Source organism: Polypterus senegalus, chromosome 4, assembly GCF_016835505.1.
Source record: "Polypterus senegalus isolate Bchr_013 chromosome 4, ASM1683550v1, whole genome shotgun sequence".
Taxonomy (NCBI): domain Eukaryota; kingdom Metazoa; phylum Chordata; class Cladistia; order Polypteriformes; family Polypteridae; genus Polypterus; species Polypterus senegalus.
Window position 1 is genome coordinate 43,263,576 of NC_053157.1, and position 21,990 is coordinate 43,285,565.

The 21,990-nt window shown below is 39.6% G+C and overlaps 1 protein-coding gene across 1 annotated transcript in view; it reads right to left on the reverse strand.

The window, feature by feature from the left end:
• The window catches only part of LOC120528696 (ciliogenesis and planar polarity effector 1-like), a 123,443-nt gene extending 101,453 nt beyond the window's left edge, over positions 1-21,990 (reverse strand). Inside the window, exons 1-3 of the mRNA XM_039752851.1 lie at positions 21,910-21,990; positions 20,586-20,721; positions 18,756-18,875 (exon numbers count right to left, since the gene is read on the reverse strand). Coding sequence (XP_039608785.1) covers positions 18,756-18,875; positions 20,586-20,721; positions 21,910-21,990 — 337 coding nt within the window. The remainder of the gene's footprint in view (positions 1-18,755; positions 18,876-20,585; positions 20,722-21,909) is intronic.

The following is a 21,990-nucleotide window of genomic DNA, read 5'->3' on the forward strand; positions in this document are numbered from 1 at the left end:
TGAAGTAAAGGAATGAAAGTAAAGAGCGCCTCAGTCAATGAAGCAGCATGCCATTAGATGTCCCAGAGATCAAGCATGCATGGTTCAGCACAGACAGTGAGACAGGTAAGAGGTATACAGCTGATTTGACATTTCTTCTTATCCCCCATTGAGGAAAAAACCTAAGAGATTAATTGGTACTATTCATGTTAGGAAATCTGATAACACAATAAAACAGTCTTCATTTTGTAGATGCCATATGGGCTGGATGGGCATCCCAGCCAGGAGAGACAGCAGACCTGGAAGGAAGGACCAGAAAGATTGGATAGACAACCCATTAAAAGGAAAAAATATTGCTGGGGATTTTTTATTCCCCCAGCACGCTAGATGGCAGCAGCCCTGGTTATTGGTGCCCAGTGAGAAGTCAGCAGGGCATGCTAGGAAATGTAGTCCGGTAGGGCAACTCTGCTGTGGCCGAGGGGTACCACAAGCTCCCTACTCTGATGGATTTCCATGTGACCAGGAAGTACTTCGATCGGGCGATCGCCCTGGCACCGGAAGTAGTCCCGGATCTGTAATAAAAGGGAATATACAGTGGAACCTTGAGATTCGAGTTTAATTCATTCCAGCACTGAGCTTGTATAGCGAATTTCTCGTATCTAGAACAAACTTCCCCATTGAAAATAATGGAAATCCAGTTAATCCGTTCCGCACCCCCAAAAATATCAACATAAAAATCAATTTTCCTAACAAATAACACTGATAAATAATATATACAAGTGGAACCTCGGTTTGCAAGTACAGTAACTTGGTTTATGAGTGTTTTACAAGACGAGCTACATTTTTTCATTAATTTTGACTTGATAAAACGAGCGATGTCTTGCAATACAAGTAGTATGGATACACTTTGTCTGCGATTTCCAAATTGGGTCCCTAATGGTCCTGTGGGGAGGCTGCTGACTTCTGAGAGGTTCAAACATGAAATGAGGGCATTGGCTTCTTCCTGGCCCCAGCACACCTCACCACCTTCTTGACCATCCTGGCACCAGCGGAGTCCCGAAAGGCAGTTTTGCTTTTTTTTTTTTTCTCAAGATACCTTTCCAAGTCCTTTTATTTGGGCCGAATTTTTCGCTCATACTTTCCTCTTATCTTGAATTTCTCGTATACAGAGGTGATCGTATCTAGAGGTTCCACTTTACTCCCTTATCTCCAGGCGAGTTGGAGCTGGGAGATAGAGAGGCAACACTTGACTGGAGGAGGGCAGTGCGGTAGTGAGAGAAATTATTGTCAGGAGAAAAACCTGTGTTTTGTGATTATTGTGAGAGGAGTTAGTTAATAAATCCACCTTTATTTGAACCCTGGACTGTGCTTGTGTGTTTGTGTCAGGGTTTGGGCTTGCTATTTTAACTAATAATTTGGGCTTAACTATTTTTTATTATTAGATGGTGGGAGAATGGTATACTAGTGGGTGCTACAGCCTTACAGTTTAAGGAGACTAAATCACAGCCAGGTCGCTATTCCTGTGAAGTTTGTACATTCTCTTGTGTCTTAAAGCATGTATTCCAAGTCTCCAGTTTGTCAGATATCCCAAAGACAAATGTTCATAACAGAGTCTACAAGTGCCTCGTGTGTGTAAGAAGTGTATCCTGTGATGGCCTACTACCCTGACTAGTACTGGCTCATGCCCTGTGTCTAAGGTTGAATGAAGTGGAAACCCATGAAAGATGGATGGAAAGGTGGACATGTTGGAATCTGAGCAATAATTTTAAGTATATAAATATATAATTACAATATCATAAAATTGAAAAAAAAAAGCTATTTTTATGTCAGTCAGTCATCGTCCAACCCGCTATATCCTAACACAGGGTCACGGGGTCTGCTGGAGCCAATCCCAGCCAGCACAGGGTGCAAGGCAGGAAGCAAACCATGGACAGGGTGCCAGCCCACTGCAGGGTACACACACCAAGCACACACTAGGGACAATTTAGGATCGCCAATGCACCTAACCTGAATGTCTTTGGACTGTGGGAGGAAACCCACGCAGACACGGGGAGAACATGCAAACTCCACGCAGGGAGGACGAAGCGAAGCCAAGTCTCCTTACTGAGAGGCTACCACTGTGCCACCATTCTGCCTACTTTTATGTAGACTTGTGAAATCATTACAGGCCAGCATTAAGCGCAATGCTGAAGAGGTTACTAAAATGCCTTTAAGAAATGCTGATATTACACAGCAGAAGCAAAAAGAGTTTACTGTTTATGATTGACCTTTAAAACTTCATTTGTATGCCCACATGTAAACACCATCACAGTATAATTGAAGTATTCATAAGCCATACCTCAGTCCAGGAAAAAAAACAAATAACATGTTTTTTATATGAAGATTTCAGTGACTGATACTGTATGGCTGAACTGTGGTGGATACATTTAATATGGTAACTAACTACTCAAAAATGTGAATACAAGTCGTTGCTCAGCCCACCACAACCTCCTACTCAAAAAACAAAAACACAATAAACAGAAGCAAATAAAGTAATTATCACTTTTAAAAGGAAATCACTGAAAGTGAACCATCCAGTCTACACATTTATTTACACGCATACTGTATGTGTTAAAGATGTGAAACAGCTCTTTTACAAAACGCATCCGAGATTTTTGTAGTATTTTGAAGGTTTTGGAGCTAATGAAGATTATTAGCCTCATTTCCAAAATGTCATACTATGACATTAAATGATACCACTTAAAAAAACAAAGGTCAGATGGTTTAATGAAAATCAAATCAAATGCACACAATAATATTCTGAGTTAAAACACACATTTGCAGTGGAAATTAAAGATAGTCACGTGATATAAGGAGTGAAACCCAATTTGCATTTTGAATTAGATATTAGACTAAGGCCTGATATGCCATTTATACCAGCAATCTCTGATTACAATCACTTTGTGTGACCACTAAAGATGTCATCTTGTTCTGTACTTACCAGGCACATTTTGGAGACATGGGACTATTTTTGCTGCCACAGCCTTTCAGATTACTAGACACTGTCACAAAGTTGGTTGTGCTTACAAATAGAACCTGAGAGGCCTTGACAAAAAAAAAAAAAATAAAATTTGATCAAATAAATTATTTGTATTCATTAACATAGTGGCACGTCTATAGACACAATTTAAAAAGCTCAGGGTACATCCCAGAAAAGACCAAGCCTCAAGAAAAGGGATTAAAGTGTCTAGAACCAGGAAGAAGGATCACTGGCTGGAGAAAAGGCCATGAGAGAGAAAGAGTGAAGGGAGAGTTTTGGTTGGATTTAGGAAGTGGGAAAGTTAAACAGCCACATAAAATAAATGACAGAAAATTAAACAAGTAATAGATGATCCAAGATTTGGCATCTAAAGGTCCTGTCACATCACATAACTATTCCAGTAATATTTAGTCAGAGTTTTCATTTACATAATCTTAATAAGTTTTGAGATATGGCCGGCCATTCATTCCGGCCAATACCCCCAGGCCGCCAGATGGAGCCCTCCTTGCAGCATAGAGGTGCCCCGAATGCCAGCAGGGAATCATGAACAGTGGAGTCATAATACACAGCCCTGCTGGTTACCATGGGGGCTGCCAGGAGTCGCTGCAGGGAGGCCCAGGGATTTATATTTCCCGTATAGCCCGGAAGTATTTCCAAGTCACGGGAACAGAAGAAATGATATACTTCCGGGCTGAGAAAAAGAGAAGTTTTTACCTCACCCGGAAGTGCTGGATAATCACATGGACTGAGGGCTCAGAAGCACTTCCGGGTCAAGGACTATAAAGGACTCTGGGAAATCCCAGACGGACGAGCTGAGTTGGGAGGCAGGGTGGTTAAGCGTCTGGGAGTAGGAGGATTGGATTGGATTGATTTATAGGAGAATTGTGGAGAGGAACGTGCTTTGTGCACTTTATTTTTGTAATAAATAATTATTGGACTTTTTATTTGGTGTCTGACGTGGTGGTGTCTGTGGGTTCAAGGGAGCGAGAAAGCCCTAAACTGTCACAAAGTGTAATGTGACATCCAGGCAACTCAGTCCAACCAGTTTGAAAGTCACCCTAACAAAATCAAACTGGTTTCATTTTGCCTTAAATCGTAGGGGTGGGATTGTATATGAGTTGAAAAGAAATGAGCATATATTGCATGCAACGACAAGGAATAAGGAACACGGGTGTTTTGGACCTCACAAACAGAAGAAAGGCTTGTCTGTCTGATCTCTCATGTTTTGCATATCATAACAGAATGAAAAAAGAAAAAAAAGTCAGAAAGAGATAGATAGATAGATAGATAGCACATGTTACCTTACCTGAGAAGCATTCATACAATCCGTCATACAGCAGGTTAGTTGGCTGTTAGATAAAGGAATGAACTTGTGACAGTTTGGAAATGTGAACTTTTTCTAGAAAGTCGATAGTAAGACCGGGATGTTTAAGTTTATTCCATATTTTTGGTGTGATTTGTTTTAGCCATGCCCAAGTGCATGCTGGCTTGATGTAATGATTAACGTACAGCGCGCTAATCAGCCAGCAGTTTGGCTCACTTAAAAGGGAGCAGGTTAGCAGAGACAGGAAGAGAGTTGTTTAGCTTTTGGTTTCATGGAATGTGATTGCTAGTCAGAGAGGAAAGGGCACAAAGGAAAGGCAGTCTCGATCAGGCTGACTCTGGTGAGGAAGAGCAGGTTTGATGATTGAGTGTGGTGAGGGCGCTCTCATCCGCTGGTTAGTGGAGCAGGTGAGAGGAGTGGAAGCCATTGGAGTGACAAGTGAAGGATCTTTTAGATGGGTGAGATGTTTTTGGGAACTGTGGTGAATGTGGTCTGGTTCTCAGATCCAGCCACGGGATTTGGGGATGTGGCAGATACCTTTTTTGGAAGGAGCCAAATGTAGGTGGCACCCTTAAATGCATCTGAGAATCCACCAGCTGTAACTTTGAGGTCTCCCAGCATCCTGAGGAAGACTGAGCGAGGAAGAGAAAAGAACATAATTTTTTTTTAGCTCTCTGATGCTGGGATTTTTAACTTATTTACTGGAACAATTTATTTATTGAACACCCTGAAGGCACTATTGATTTGTGGCACCATTTTACAGATGAATTTATTAAACTATTTATTTTGGATATGCACAATTTACTTCACTGTTTTCATTCTACGTATTTTTATGATATGAATCTAATTTTAAACTATTGTTTGTCTGCCTCACTTGCCATTGGTTCGTCCTAGTCATGACTATCAAGGTTCTCGGTTCAAGAAGGAGTATGCCAGCTGTTGGTGGCCTGGGCATTAGAGTCAAGTGTGTCATGGAATCTGACATCCTCAGGCGATGAGATCAGCAGCTTCAGTCGTCAACTCTGACGTCCCCTCCAACTAAACGTTGTGTAATATGACAACCGCTTTTAATGTTTGTTTTTTCCTTTGTGTTCTTTCCATGTTTATCTCCACATTGCGTGGGTTCAAAAGAAACTATAATGGTGTTTCAGAGTTCTGTGTGATGAGTACACACTTGAACTGAGACTGTTAAATTAGCACTATAAGGATAGTATAAATATGCATCAACTCTTTACATAGGTACACGTTTAAGTGTTACTTTGACATTATAAGAACTAAATATTATAAGAGCTAATATAGCACTGGCTATTTTGCTGTGTATGGATAAAATGCTAGGAAGGTGCTGAACATTTACATGTGTCCATATGCAGACGTTTTACTGTGTACTGAAGTAAGCATTTGTACCTTGGGATTGTTCTGATTAACCGCTATTGACAATACGAGTCCGTCTCCTGAAAGGGCAGTAGGCAGAGCTCCTTGGGATTTCACACTGGCACAAGCGGGAATCAGTCTGTCAAGAGAGTACTTCTTTGTTGTCCACTTCACTCTAAAAGGCGTTTTACTAATATGAAAATGGCAATTGAAAAGTTATAATGAAAACACAATATACAACACAAACAACAATTGAAAGAAATTATCAATAAAATGTAATTTTGAAAGAATCCAGATTCAGACTGTATAAAGGGTACATTTAACTGGTGCACATTTAAAATACGTTTACATGAAAATGAGAGTTAAAAATACAAGCATGTTGTGAAGAGGACTAACATCCTGAGAAGTCGAGGCATACTATTCAGCCAATGTCAGGCCAGGCAGTTCTGGAAAACCGATGAGTGGAAGAAACGCCTAACTTTGTAGTAATTCAAAAATTAAATGAACATCATATAGCACAGTGGTTCTCAAACTTTGGGGCGTGCCCCCTAGGGGGGCGCAAAGTTACAAAAACGGGGGCGCGAAGATGTGAAAAAAAGAAAACAAGAATCGAAAATATGAAAAATACATCTATTGAAACCAAAACAAATTAACTTAAACTGCATTCTGATACTAGAAAAATAAATATAGAGGTAGATAAATGGTCATAAAAGTTAAGTAGGTATAATAAAATATGCATCTATGATATATCACTAATTAAAAAAGAACAAATTGGTATTAGTGGGCTCCTTTCAAAAAAAATGTTAGGGGGGCGCGATTAAAACTGTTATGAAAACTCGGGTCACAAATACTTAAAGGTTAAGAAACGTTGATATAGCAAACTAACACCCATCAGCCTTATAAAGCATACTAGCGTATGTTGTTTGAGGGTACAGGGAGTTGGGAGACTAGGTTGCACAAAAGAGTGAACTGGATAACTTCAATAAGCAGCACTGACTCCATTTTTCTCCACTGGTCCAAAGACATGCAGCCAAGCTGTCTGGGACTCTAAAATGAGGATTTGTGTGGACCACGCTGTGTAATGGTCATTGCTGCCAACCAGGATAGGCTATGGCTCCCCTTCTCTCCAAGCAGGAAACCAAATGCATTGAATGCAGCTGTTCTTTTAGTGGAATGAAAAGCTAAATTGACTCTGATAGATCAACAGAGTCAAAAAATGTGATCTGACAACACCTCACACTCTGGTGTGCAAATATCTCATAAGCAAACCTACCTGGAAAACTTTATAAAAATGTGAGATGCAGACAGTAAACATCCTTGCTTTGTGCTGCCGCTGAGCAAAATGGAATCAAGAATGAAAAGTCACTCCTAAAATAACACATAGTGACAGAGACAAGTACGTAGCTGGCACGTCACCTTGTCTCAGGAGCCCTGAGGGGGCCGCGTCCCTTGGTGTCCATAGCAGGAAGACATTATTAGACTTTAATGACCGGGGTGTGCATCCCTAAAGTTGCATAAATGGTTCCTCCCTGTGTACGTGACATGGACTTTATAGTGTGCATGCACCTTTGGTGTGCAGAGTGCGCACCCCTTAACTTTCATAAATGCCACCACTAATGAATTGACTAGCTTAAGCTGTAATCATCAATGCAAATTTTTTGGTGTGCTTCCCCCAACAAGATCTTGCCTATACCTAAATCTGCCACTGCCCTGCCTTTTTGATGAATATCTGACTGGTCAAGAAATGGCTTAAATTGGAATTTTATCCAAATTACAGCATTAAATCTCAGCTAATATTTATTACAGTTACACACTATTCTCTTACAAAAATGTAAAAAACAACTAGATTATAGGCCAGGAGCCTGTGAAAAGCAGTAAACCTTTGATATGTGTCGTTATCAGTCCCTATGATCATTTCAAGTCAAGCATTCTCCTGGAACCGATCAAGAATGAGTGTCTACCAAATGTACCAAGCACTAATGAGTTGTCCATGCTTGCAGTGATGTCTCTCTCACAAAGGTCTCTGTGCTGTCAAGAAATACTACATACGGCATATCATCTGTCCCTCTTGTAGTAGTTTATGGCAGAATGGACAGACTTTGTGTGTTGGTATTTGAACATCAAGACACCACCAAGGACTTAATACACAATTGTAGCAAGGTTACAGAAGTAGAATTATATGACCACAATGGTGGGTGTTTTAATACGGCCATGCCACACAGCAGTGTTTGAAGACTCTCCTGTTCTGTGAATGTCTTAATCTGCATTTAGAATTTAGAATTTTAAGTTTTTACAAAAAAGCACTTTTATTCACTTGCTTTTTAGGTTAGGAGTTTGAGTGTTTAAATCTTTCTATTCATATTGTACATAGTGTGTTTACATGCACGTGCAGTATGTATTAGTTATTTATGTTTGTCTGTTGGTGTACATGTGTTTTTGTATGAATGTATAACTTTATATATGTACATGTATAGTACATATATATTGTGGCGGACAGCCGAGGCACTTGTCCCTTGTATGGACTGGGGGAGCAAGCCTGGTCAGGACAGTACCTCCCCTGGGATGCTAGATGGCAGCCCCCGTGGGTTGCATCGGTGCCTTGGACTCCCGCAGGGCTTCATGGGAGTTGGAGTTTGGTGCAGCCCTATTGGGATCCGTGGGCACCACCAGGGGGTGCTGTAGAAACTGCACAGCCCTACAGAGCAGCTCTTCCACCACACCCGGAAGTGCTGCCGGATTTATAAAAGGAGCCAGCAGCCACTACTCCAGGAGCCAGAGTCGGGAGGAGGAAGACAAAGCTTGCCGGAGTGGAGTGCAGCAGAAAGATAAAGGAAAAAACGAAGAGAAAGTTAAGGAATTGTGATTGCGGTTGTGTTTTTGCTTGGACAGTATTGTGGGTTCATGGGAACGGGGAAGACATTCTCCACGAGGGAAGGTTGTGTCAGGTTAAGCTGGTATAGCATAATAAGTCAGAATATATATTATATATATGTTACAATCTTAGTCTCGCTTTTATTTCTTACTTTTTGCTTTATTCTGTGTTCTTTCAGTTGTTTTAAATGTGCTATATCAAGAAATAAACCAATGGATTTAACGGCAGGTCCTTGCTTGCTGTGAAAGAGTAACTCGTTTTGGTTTGTTCTGTTTGGTTTGCACCTCCTCACTTGTAATGGTCAGTCTTGTAACACTTGATTCAAAACAGTCCCCTGGCTGATGTTTTCAAAATTATGCTGGCCTCCTTTGTAAGTCACTTTAAATAAAGGTATTTACTAAGAAAATGCAAATGTAAAATGGGCCTAGGAATTCCAGCATTACAAAAGTCCACCATTTACTCGTTAACATATCAGAGAACAGTTTAGATGACGTATAGTTTAAGAGGCTCTGTCAAAGTTTTAAATCAAAAACGGGAATTCCTTTCTGTAAAGTGGTGTGCATGGATTGACCCAAGTGACATTTTAAACTCCATTTATCACCCTTCTTTTAACCGACACACTTGAAAAGCTCTGTGGACATTTTAAGTTGTATGCACAGTCTACTTGATCAACACTGATAACAATCAACAGAGATGGGCTTTTATTTTATTGCTGCAGTATTGGTAAATGCAACTTTAATGTATGAATGCATTTACTGCCAGAGAAGACATGAGATAGTTGGCATCCTGGCTCATATTTCCAAGACGGGTGTACAGTAATTGTGTCAAAGGTTTGGGGCTCTATGAATCCCCCTAGTGGCCACAATTACTCTACACCAGTTAGAATATAAAAGTACATACAGTGATATTTTGGAATCCGAACTTATTCCGTTCCAGAACCTCATTTGAGTTCCAAATCGTTTGAGTTCCAAGACAATTTTTCCCCTTTAAAAAAATAGAAACTACAATCCGTTCCTGGGTCCCACGAACTTGAATTTTCAAAATGATTTTAACAGTAAATACACTGGATTTTAAGGTACAATATTAACTAATAATAATATTTAAATAAAAATGTAAATTAACAAAATTAAAAATATAAAAACCTGTTTTTCATTAATCCAAATTAAGTTTTTCCATCTATTGCATACTTTTCGATCTCCTAGAGGTCAGTGTCGTAACCCCTTTTGCCACATCAGCTGCTTTGATAGTTTCTTTATTTTTCAAAATCGTACAAACAGTCGATTTAGGAATCTCACACATAGCAGACACATACATACCTGTACCGCTTTCATGCTCAGCGATAAGATCTTTCTTAACTTCAATTGTAGCTCTAACCGCTTTCCTCTTACTCTTATTTTCCTCACTACACTTTTTAAGACCCATGGCGAATATACTAAGTTGTTATTATATAAAAAAAATAGCACAAAACAGGCACAAAAGCATAAAAATAGCAGCGAAAATTATACAAGATGCTTTCACTACACCTTCTAACAACAAACTGAACGACAAAGCATATGGGTGGCCCGAGCGCTGGGGATTCGTACACACAAACACACACGAACAACATGCTGGGTGTTCAGATTCCAAAGCAGCGCTCAGATTCTGGGGCAAAATTTGATCTAATTTTTTGTTCAGATTCTGGGGCGTTCGGATTCCAGGGGCAATACTGTATTTTATTTAATAACAGTGCTTTCTCACTGGTTCTTCCAAAATCATAATCTAATTGTTTTGTTTTCTTGTCACTCCTCCACTCATTCCTAGGCAACCCGTGTCTTTCTCCTCTCCTTACTCCAACTCCTCTGGGAAGGTGAAGCAGATATTTTCCCACCCAGACCCAGGAGTACTTCCAATGTAACAAGACTGCCACCTGGAAGCACTTCTGGGTCAGGCAGGCAAGCCTGCTCCAAACAGCTCCCTGTAGTGGCACTCAAGGACCCCAACAGGGTTCCCATGCAGCCATAAAAGAGGGATGTTATCATCCAGGGTATAAGGGTAACACATGGCCCTGAATGGCAGTCTCTCTCTACCCTTCCACTATGACAACCTCCCAACTAGAAAAGGAATCACATATCAACCCAGCCGGGATGCCCGTCCTTTCATATCCTTCCATTATATGGGCTTCCCAGGCCAGGTAAGGAACCGCCCATCTCAGCCTAATTATGAACTATCCCATGTCATCTATGACAATACGTATTTTAAAACAGTAATTTACGTCCCATTTGAATTAACTTATCATTGATGATAATAGTATCACATAATCACTGTAAAGTCTGTAATGAAAAAATCCACTATATGAAACCCAAACAGCAGGTTGGCTATGTGTTGGCAAATATCACATGAAAATGGGCATTTTAAGCAAATTGTATTTGACTGAGATGCAGACTGAAAGAGAGACAAAATATAACGACTCCAATACCAGGGTATCTTAATGCCTCCAATGCCTGTGTATCTGAACTCCTCAGATGCCAGGGTATCTTAAACCCTGTGATGAAATAACATGCTAACCCCTCCAACGCCAGTGCATCGTAACTTCTTTTGTTCCTTTGCATCTGTTAATTTCATATCACTCCACAGAAGAGCCAAGAGAACAAGCAAAACAGTAGAGCAGAATGATTACCTGGAGCAGCACACTGCCTTTTCGAACCACTGTATTGTCATGAAAGTCACAACTAATTTTTCTTCAGCAGTAAACACAAAGGAACAGAAACAGCAATCTCCAACACACTGAAAGACACATGAGAAATAGGAAACCAAAAACAATGTGTTATTACTGGAAAACAACACCTTTTGTTTTTTACTAATAGGGGTTCTTGATATAAGATTTGTCCAACTTTATGGCTCTACAATCAGATCAAATGGCCTGGAATTGATGAATATAAATGAATGGATGGAAATTCACCAAAGAACTGCTGCTTTGTACATTTCTTTAACTACCCTGCTAAACACCACACTAAATTACATCTGACATTTCAGTTGTGTGAAGTTTCAGAAAACTGTGAAAATTGGTAAAAAAAAAAATTAAAGAATAATACATTTTCATTAATTCAGTACACAGAAGAAAATATTATTGAGTGGCACTTTATGCAAAAAGTAGTAACAGTTTTTTCCCAGAAAGAGAAATACAGTTTAAGCAATTTAAAATGTGAAAATTACATGATTCTTCATGTTCCTTCCACATCAAACTGTTAAAAATAATGAATATGGTGAACCTACTGTGGAGTGGGTGAAGGCTCAGTGGAGAAAGGAAATCAAAACAGATGAAGAGAGAGCGAGAGATGAAGGCAGCATAATTCTGTGTGACATTTTAAGGTGGGAAATTGGGTGAGCTACTGTAATAAAGACATATAGCTAGGTTTCTTAAAAGGGTTTGCTTTCTTTCAATCTCAGTACTTTTCTCTCCTTTATTCCTAATTTCAGTGATCTGTTAGCAAAAGAACTCCCTTTTAAATACTTCATTTTCATGTCCTTATATTAGGATTATGCCATTCCAATTCACAGTATAAACTTTGCAGAGGTAGATTCTAGGTTGGTAATCAAATCCATGTCTTACTGCACAACCATCCCAAAAAATAAATGTATATAATATATACTGCATACTGTATATACAAATAATACACAACTTTATATTTGCAATTAACCTGGTAGTGTTATTTACAAAAGCATTCTATGAAATGATGTGTGCCTGTGTTTTTCTGCATTCCTGACTTTTGTTGGTCATGTGATATATGTTTAAATTTTTACTAAATACTTGTGCCTCAATGTACAACACCAATGCTAAAGAAGAATACGATAAAAGTCAACAGACCCTGACTTCACTTCTGTTAATCTAAAGCATAAAATAGCAAAGAAGGTGCAGGCCTCAGAATACACAAAAAGGCCAGACCAGGACTTTGCCAGTCTTTGCTGCAAGAGGCCTCACCTCCTAGCAGCCAGACCCCAAACTAAAGAGGCTGGCTTTTAGGTCTACACAGGCCCAAAATGGGGCACTGGGTTTATAAGTGCAAAATACTTTAAAATGTCCCAGATAAATAAAAAAAAAAATTCAAGGGAGGTGAAAACTAAAACCTCTTATTTACTTCTAATTTTATCTCCTTGTAGAAATTTTCTTTTGACCATTTTAACCTTTTCTTTTCATTTTCCAGTTTCAGATATGGCCTTTTTTGAACTTCTGCCCCTGGAGTCATCTTTTTACTGTTGCAGATGTACTGTAGCATGGCAATAACGTGCTGTCCTATTAAGCACAGCGAGCTACCTAAAGAATGCTATAAAGAGCAAGAGTCCATTGGGTTAGCACCAAGTAGGACAAGTAGAAGACTTACAGTCAGATACAGCAAAGCACAGAATGCCACGGAGACCCAAAGCTCAGGTGCTGGAGAGTGCCTTGACTGTGTGACAGATCAAGTTGCCTCTGACCGCAGGTGAGCAGTATGAAGCTGGGCCATTGATGAGATTGTGGAGGGAAAGGATGAGGCAGACTGTAGAAGCAATCCAAATGCAGCCTTGGAGGGAGAGTCACAAAGCTGACCTCCAATTTGCAGCGTCAGTTCAGTGAAGCGAGACGGCCAAGAAATGCATCTGCAGCTCCACATAAAGAAGTTCACCTGCCCACATATGATGGACAGATTACTGCACAGTACAGCACTCAACATCCCTGCTGCACCACCTGACAATGAAGCTGTCAATAGCCCTGCTGATATGTTTCTGTCACTCGCAATGTGGCAGCTGCAGAAACAAAGACCACCCCACTGTTTCAAAGAGTTACAAGTAGTTGGAAAAGGTTACTGGGGACAGTGAAATCAAAAGTAAAGTCACTAACAAGTTGTATCAGCCTCAAGTCACCAACGACTGAGCTGGTATTCCATCATGCAAAGAGCAGTGTCACAGACAGATGCAAGGGGGCCTAGAAAAACTGTAAGCCTGCCAAAGTTTAATGAATTCCAAATAGTGTGACAAGAGCAAGCTATTCTCAGGACAGTGAGCTACCATAAAGGAGCAATGTAAAATAACAAGACTCCATTGGCACTTGCATGTCCGTGCTACTATATTGTGTATTAGGCTTGTCTATATTTGATATAATTTGATTCTCCATGTTATATGGTGATATGTACTATCACTGTTTTATTATATAGCTTTTATATCTAGGATGGCTTGCTACACCTACTTGTAGATTCATTTCTAGGGACCTCTGTATTCACTGATCTGTCCCCCTATTCCCAAATCTATCACCATAGGACTAATGGGGTGGAGATGAAACCCTTGAAATGAGCCTGCCCTTATAATGTGTGCACATGGGGAACCCAAGGCATTCCTCACATCCAAGTTACCTGGACAGTGATTTCATGTTTTATAAGTGACATCATCAATATAACATATTTTATTACACAATTGTATTCAATTTGCCCTCTCTGTTTGTCTGGGTCAAATTTTGCAAACAATTTTTTACCCATTTTTACCAAACAGATTTCCTTCAGACTTGCTGATCTCTTGTGACAATGCAATATTTCATCAGTTTTGACTCAGGATCTGTATGTTAATTTCGTCAAATTTAAATTTCTCATTTCCTATTATTATACTGGTTTATTTATTTAACCAACACACATACACCGTATATACTCACGTATTAAGTTGGGTCTTGAAACCAAAAAAATCGGTCATAATATCAGACCCCGACTTATACGCCTGTTCAAAAATGTGACACTTAATATTTTTTTTTACATCTACTTGCCTCCTCCAGTCTCACATCGGTTTCTCAGACGCGTTGAATTTTATTGCAGCAGCTCAGTTACCAATTTCTTTCGCTACTTCGATGACGTTTAATTTAAAACCAGCTTCATATTTTCTTCTGATTGAACGCTCCATCGTAGATGAGGGATGTTCTTACGATAAAGGTGTATGAGGGTGTGAGATACAAAAAACACAAATCAGTGCAAATGTTGCTTCAGAATAGTTCAGGTATTACCATGTGGTCACGTATGCACAATAGAGACAGTGAGAGAGAGAGAGGTTAGGAGCTGATACAGTGCGCTGTCCTACCCACATAGAAAAAAAGGTAGTTTGCTCCGTGGTTACTCTCTCAGGTGGGCGTTAGCATATCATAATCTCTTGGACCACTAGCGTGAGCTTTCCGCATTTGACTTATATAACAGACATTATAAAATACCAGAAATTATACTGTAAAAGCAAGTCCTAACTTATCCACAGGAGAATTTATCTGTGAGTATATACTGTATATGAAAAACTAGCTGTGTTGGTCAAGTGGTTAACGTGTTCAGCTTTTGATCAAACAGTTGAAGGTTTGAGACCAATGTAGACAAATCTCTCTATTTTAAAAACAAATCTTGGGAGGGAGACTAGGGAGACGAGACGTGATCTTCTCAGAAGACAATCTGACATCCCGCAACAGAAGGCAGTGAGACAACATTTAAAACAAGTTCACGGACATCTAACCTAGCAGCTGTTGGAATGCTTTTGGTAGACACACTTCATGTGCTCCTATCTCTTAAAACAACAACAAGCGACAACCAGAACACACAGCAGCAGCAGCAAGCCAGCAGATGATGCAACCACTTTTCCTTGGCATGCGTTCAATGCCCACCCCCACCCCTTCACAACGCAAGCAGCATTATACGTCATGCGAGAAAGAGATTTAACCACGCCTGGGGCCGGAAATAAAGGACAAGTATTGTTTTTACAGAAGTTTTAAAGTAAAAGTGAAAATAATGCATATGTAACAATTCCCATGAAAATAACAATCTCTTTAAAGTGTATATCCAGTAAACCAAACCTGGGGGTGGGCGAGCGAAGCGAGCAGGGGGTGGAGCTCCCTAGTTCATTTTAAAAAGAAAAATCATTTTGATTAATTGATATTGAAGTTTTGTCAGATTACACCAATATGGCAGTTAACCAGCATTAGTCAAGTGGTTAGCATGTTGGGTGTTCACTCAAATGGTCAAAGATTTGAGACCAATGTACACAAACTCAGTTTTTTTTTTTAATTTTACCAATTTTTCATCATTTATATACAAATTTGGTGAAATGCTCTTTTCAGTAATTTGGTGATATTGGCTCAGTGGATAAAGTGTTGGGCTTTTCTAAGAAAGACTGAAGGTTCAATTCTCTAATAGACAAACACACATTTTCAGTACTTGACATGTGTGAGGTTTCACTGTGGTTAGGATTTTCTGAAATGGGAGATGAATATGATTGAATGTTACATTACACTTTAAGATCGTAGGTTCGATTGCACTCTGTCGCTGATGTCATTTCTGTCAAATCACCTTCCAACCCAAGTCAAGGTTTTTGCAATGTGCAGAAGACTGTGTGGTATTAAGGTGGCTAAAAATATATATAAAAAAATATTTTTAAGTGACAAAATTTTCAATTTTAAAATGCACAGATTCCTTAAATGATTCCAAAAAAATAACTCTTACAATTTGAAAATTTCTCCAATTATAACCATTATCCTACATACTTTAATATGATGCGTCATTTCTTTCCATAGTTAAACTAGTAAGAAATTTCACTTTAATGAATGTATACATTTTGATTGAATTAATTTAATTCTGTTATGGGAGCCGCACAATTTTATTTATAGTCACATAAGATAAACAAAATCTTAGTCCAAGAAAAAATGACTTTTTTAATTTTAGTGCATTTTTGAATAAAATCAGGCCACTTAAAAATCTTTTTTTATATATTTTTTTAAATGTGGGATGAAAAGGAAGAAAATACAACACAGAGCCTGGGAGAACATGGAGAACTGTGCAAAGGTGGTTCAAGGTCTGTATTTGATTGTGAAGCAGTAATGCTAACATACACACCACCTCCATCATTTTTCTTTCCATTATATGTCATTAAGAATTATTACTGGCTGTCCACCATTCATTTGTAATGTTTATTACCTCCTGAGCAGTAAAGGCAGCATGCACTGATGTCTCCTTGTCTGAATTGGCTGGCAGAGTCACACTTTTGGGATGAAGGATCTGTGACCACTGGCCGGTCACCAAAGTGCCTACTACTGTAGTTAGATCCTTTCTTTCAAGACTCTCCCAGAGCAATACATGTCCTGTTGGATTCGCCAAGAGGACCCTCATTCCATCTCCAGAGACAAACAATCCCAGTGCCTTTGAATACTCTGAAAGGAGACACAGTAGTCAATACTGAGCTAAATTATATCCATCCATCCATCCATCCATTTTCTAACCCCCTGAATCCGAATAGGGTCACGGGGGTCTGCTGGAGCCAATCCCAGCCAACACAGGGCACAAGGCAGGAACCAATCCTGGGCAGGGTGCCAACCCACCGCAGGACACACACAAACACACCCACACACCAAGCACACACTAGGGCCAATTTAGAACCGCCAATCCACCTAACCTGCATGTCTTTGGATTGTGGGAGGAAACCGGAGCGCCCGGAGGAAACCCACGCAGACACGGGGAGAGCATGCAAACTCCACGCAGGGAGGACCCAGGAAGCGAACCCGGGTCTCCTAACTGCGAGGCAGCAGCGCTACCACTGCGCCACCGTGCCGCCCGCTAAATTATATCCCAAGCTAAAATGCCATTTAAGGTAATAAATAAACTGACATAAAGGTTGGCCCATTGCAAATTAATTTGCAGACATTTATTGTGGTTTTTAAATATCTTTCTAGCTTCATGTGGTTCTCCTTGGGAGTATTCCTTACAGTCTAAAGGTTTGATTATATAGTGACCTGTTTGTGTGCCTGAATGCATTTTTATGCCTTGAGATGGAATGACATCCCATCATAGAATGTCCCTGTTTTATCTTTTTTGATGTTAACACAAACCGTGGCTCCTCATAACCCTGGTGAGGATAAAGGTCAGAGAACGGAGGAATGGATGGTGTCATGCGTGTGCGCTTGGGAGGCAGCTTAAGGGCTCCAGTGATGGTAATTACCCTCCAAACCAGGGGTTGGTGCTGTGGACTGATGCCCTCCAACCCCACCCACGCAGAAAGGAAAACTGACAGCCACTCTACCGCTGACATCGCTTCTGTTTTCCACCCTCTTGGACCCACCCTTTCCTGCCAGATCAATACATAATACAAAACCAGCCATCTTGCGCCAGTTCTATTCTGAGCTCCTATCTAAAAGGGCGTAATCCACAGCTTGTTGCATGCGTTGTTGTTTTTCAACTTTTTCAATTTTTCAAGGTCACCAAAGTGCTGCCCCCAACTCTTGAATGCGGTTGTGTCTTTTACAATGGATACACTCACTCATCAATAGATGGATGCACTATGCGGTGCACTACACAACGTTAGATGTGGCAAACTTGAGTCATAAGTGATTAGTCAATTGGAAATGTGATAAAAAAGAAATTGTGGGAAGTGACTGGTGTTTTAATAGTCAATCTTTGTTTTTCTGAGAGTTTTTAGCTTTTCTCACTAGAAGCTTGAACATGCAAATTGCTAATAATAAGGGTGACAGGATTCCAGTAAAAGAAAGCTCTTAAAATAATCACATCAAATGTAGAACTTTGTGAAAATATACGGTAGTCTATGTATAGTATTTTATCAATTATTAGTATTCTGTAAATATTTTCAAAATATATTATAATGGGACAAAACAAATTAGTACTTATTTATGAAAAATTGCAATGGGAAGATTATGTAGAAAATGTGCAGCACGTGTAGTGAGTAAACACTGGATATGTATTTGCAGAAGGCACCAACTGGCACACTATGCTCACTTGAAATGCAAAGGTGCAAAACATTAAGATACGCTGCACTTTAACCTTTTAACCTTTTTTGATTGCGAGTTCTTAATAACTATCCATTCAGTTCTTTCCATTACAGATTTGTGGTGACTCAAGGGCTACCCTGGCAGCACTGGGATAGAAGGCATGAAGCAACTTTAGACAAGATAGTAGCCTAGTGCAGGACATACGTCCACAAACTAGAAAGAGCCTCTCTGAAAAGGGAAATGGAACCAGAAACCAAAAACACATGCAAACACTACAAAGACAGAGACTTGGTAGGGAACTGAATCCACTATCCACATTTCTGGAAATTTGGGACAAGAACTCCTACCGCTGTGCTTATAGGCCTAAGTTAAGTTTCTAAACCCTTAAACATGAATTATTCACATAGGCCACATCTGATACTTAGCTAAAAACAAGAAAAGTACAAACCATGTGAAGGTTTCATGACTTGACTAACACCATCTGCTGCACTTGTCATTTTCAAACAGTCGTGGTCCTTGTTCCATAAAAAGAGTTCACCTGATACCAGCAATCCTATTAGCCAAGCACCTGTTTGGAGAACAAGAGTCAGGTATTGTTAAAATGTCTTTGCAACTGGGCAGATTGAAATCAAATTCAGAATTGCTGATGACTGCAGCTTCAAATCCTATCCTTGGCTCAATGTAATTTATCATGTCATTGTTTAAGGGGCCAGAACATTGCAGGGCAAACACACACACACCCATTGACACACCAAACCCACACTGGAGCCAGTTTAGCATCGCCACTTTATTTAACCTACCACACATCAAACCCACACTATGGTCAATATGGCGTTGCCATTTTACCTAACCTGCATGTCATTGGATGCACAGAAGAAAACTACATAGACACGGGGAGAGCATGCAAACTCTGGACAGGGAGGACCCAGGAGGTGAACCCTATGCTCAATGTGAGACCCTGAATTAGACAGATAGCCTGCCAGTATTGAGATACACCCATAATACCCATCAAAATACAACATTTCAAATAGCTTGGCATTAATCTAGATTTTTAGTAGATTATCAAATTTAAAATTTTTTATAAATGGAAAAGGGTATACTGCATCTTTTACTTACTGTATGTCTTGGCAGCTTCACTCTTTCTCTTCATACCTCAGCACAACTTTAATGCTAATCATTGGTGAAAGAAATCTAAAGACACTAAAAACTTTATGCACACTGAGTAAAATCTGTATTTGAATACTCAATTGAATTATATTAGATAGACAGATGTAATGGTCAGCATTGTATTGCATCTTTCCTCAGTTAAGAAATACAGAATGTGTTCCAGTCCACATCAGTCTAAAGACACTACACGACTTGTTATTAACTGAAGAAAGATATTTGACACTTTCATTAGCTTTTGTCACAAAATTCTCTTATAAAAGTCAAAGAGGTTTATTTAAATGTGTGTTTGTGTGTGTGTGAGAGTGTGTGTGCGTGTGTGTGTATGTGTGTGTTGATACCTGTGGTGGACTGGCATCCTGTCCAGTTGCTGTTCCTGCCTTGCATCCAAAGCTTGCTGGGATAGGCTCCAGCTACCCTGGATAAAGTGGCTTTAGAAAATGGATGGATGGATGAATAATGTAGTGAACAAAAAAAAAAACATTGACAACTACTTAAGTTACAAAAGTCTCTCTTTTTTTATTCACTCTGACCAGTATCATATAAATTGCCCAGCCAAGATAAATGCTGTAAATGGCAAACTTAAACACAAAAGAATTTTCAAAGATGTTACAGATTTGTAAGTGAGTAGTTTTATATGAGCGAGTGTGCCATGCGATAGGTTGGTTCCTGCCTTAAACTGACTTTGATGGCAGTGCTTCTGTGACCCTTAACTGGATTAAGAGGCTCTGATTGTAAATGGATGGAGGTTTAGAAAATGCATAGATGAATGGACAGATGGAATAATTAAAAACAAGCAACTACTTTTGAAAATGATTAGACTTATGAAAACTCAAGTTAGCATAATAAACGTTAATATATAAATGCACACTCATAAAATATGATCCTGAGTTTAAGATAGTCATCACTATGTGTTCAGATTTAAGCTCTGAGTCTCAAGACTTCACTCCTTCTTTCACTTGCTACAGCCACCTGTCCACTGCTTATTCTAGTTAAGAGGCTACAGTTTATCCTGCCAGCGCCGTTAGCAAGGTAGAAACCACACCCGGGTTATTGCTGCAATCCATCATAACACCATACTTCAATAAATGTAATTAAGTATGCAATATTTTACCATTTGTAGAAGTTGCCAAATTTATGACATTCTTCAGGAGAGCACTGAATTTAGGGCTCTTTTTCTTTTTTCTTCCAGTCACTATGTTGATTTCACTAATGCGCTTATCATCCAACATGAATATACTTTCTGTGGTCTAAAAAAGAATAAATTAATAATTACATGAATTACAAATCAACAATAGCAAAACATAAAACTGTTAGACCCTCTTGATACAACACAGAATTGTAGAGGGGCAGGAGCCTACACCAGCAGCAAAAAGCAACAAGGTAGGAATCAACACTGGAAGGTGCGTCAGTTCATCACTTGTTCATCTACACATCCAAAATAATTAAATGACAAAGACTACAGCCATTTCTTAACAAGAAATTGGGAATGGATCATGGGTCATGCCATATACATCTACACATCAGGCCAGAATGAACAAGACATGCAGAGAATGGCACCGGACATGTCAGAAGGCTATATACTCCATGTCACTGTGGGTGATCAGGAATGGCCATGTTTTGATAAGCCATTCTGTGCAAAAAACTCCACAGCAGAGAATTATCTTGAAGATCTACTGTGATGTATAGGGTGTGACAGACTGACCAGTCTGACTGACCTAGTAGCACTGGGTCCAAGGGAAACAGCAAACAGCTCTGGATAGGGTGGGCACCAGTACAAGAGAGGGTCCAATTAGGGATCTCAGATTAACTTAACCTGCCTGTCATTGGAGATGAAACCATATGGACATGGCAAGAACATGAATACCCAACACAGAAACAAGATTGGATCCATGAAGTAGTGGCACTGTCTGTTGAGCTCTTATGCCACCTAACTTGCTCTTTACTCTTCTTAAAATTATACGCAAGTAATAATTAAATGTAATATTAATAAATTGTCACCAAATTCTAACATAACGTGCAACGACTCTGGTTGTAAAGCTGATAGGAGGACTGTCCTTAAACACCATCTGTAAAGAGCAAGAGAAATTCAGCCATATCAAATCTATGGAGTGCAATACACACAGGTTTGATAATCAGGGCCAGTGGTGCTAAATTACATGTAAGACACCACAAAATCAGCTGTAACCTAAAAAGGCTGCATTGAACCTGCGTTCTGTCAGGTGAACAGCTAAGGTGATATTGTTTATTGTAAAACATACACATTATTATAGTGAAGGGAACCCACATAAAAACACAGTTTGCAGCTGAGGATTTTTCACGTTTTGTTTATTTTAATTTATTAACTGTTTCTGTTTTATCTACAAAGTAAATGCAATAGCTTCGTTGACTAGCACGAAAGTCACTGCGTAAGTGTGACGCTGTCATAACTCACTCACCTGTCCGAGCCAGCTGAACCGAGACCATGGCTTTTTCCTTTTAATGCTTGATGATACTATGACTTCCAATTTCACCTCCAT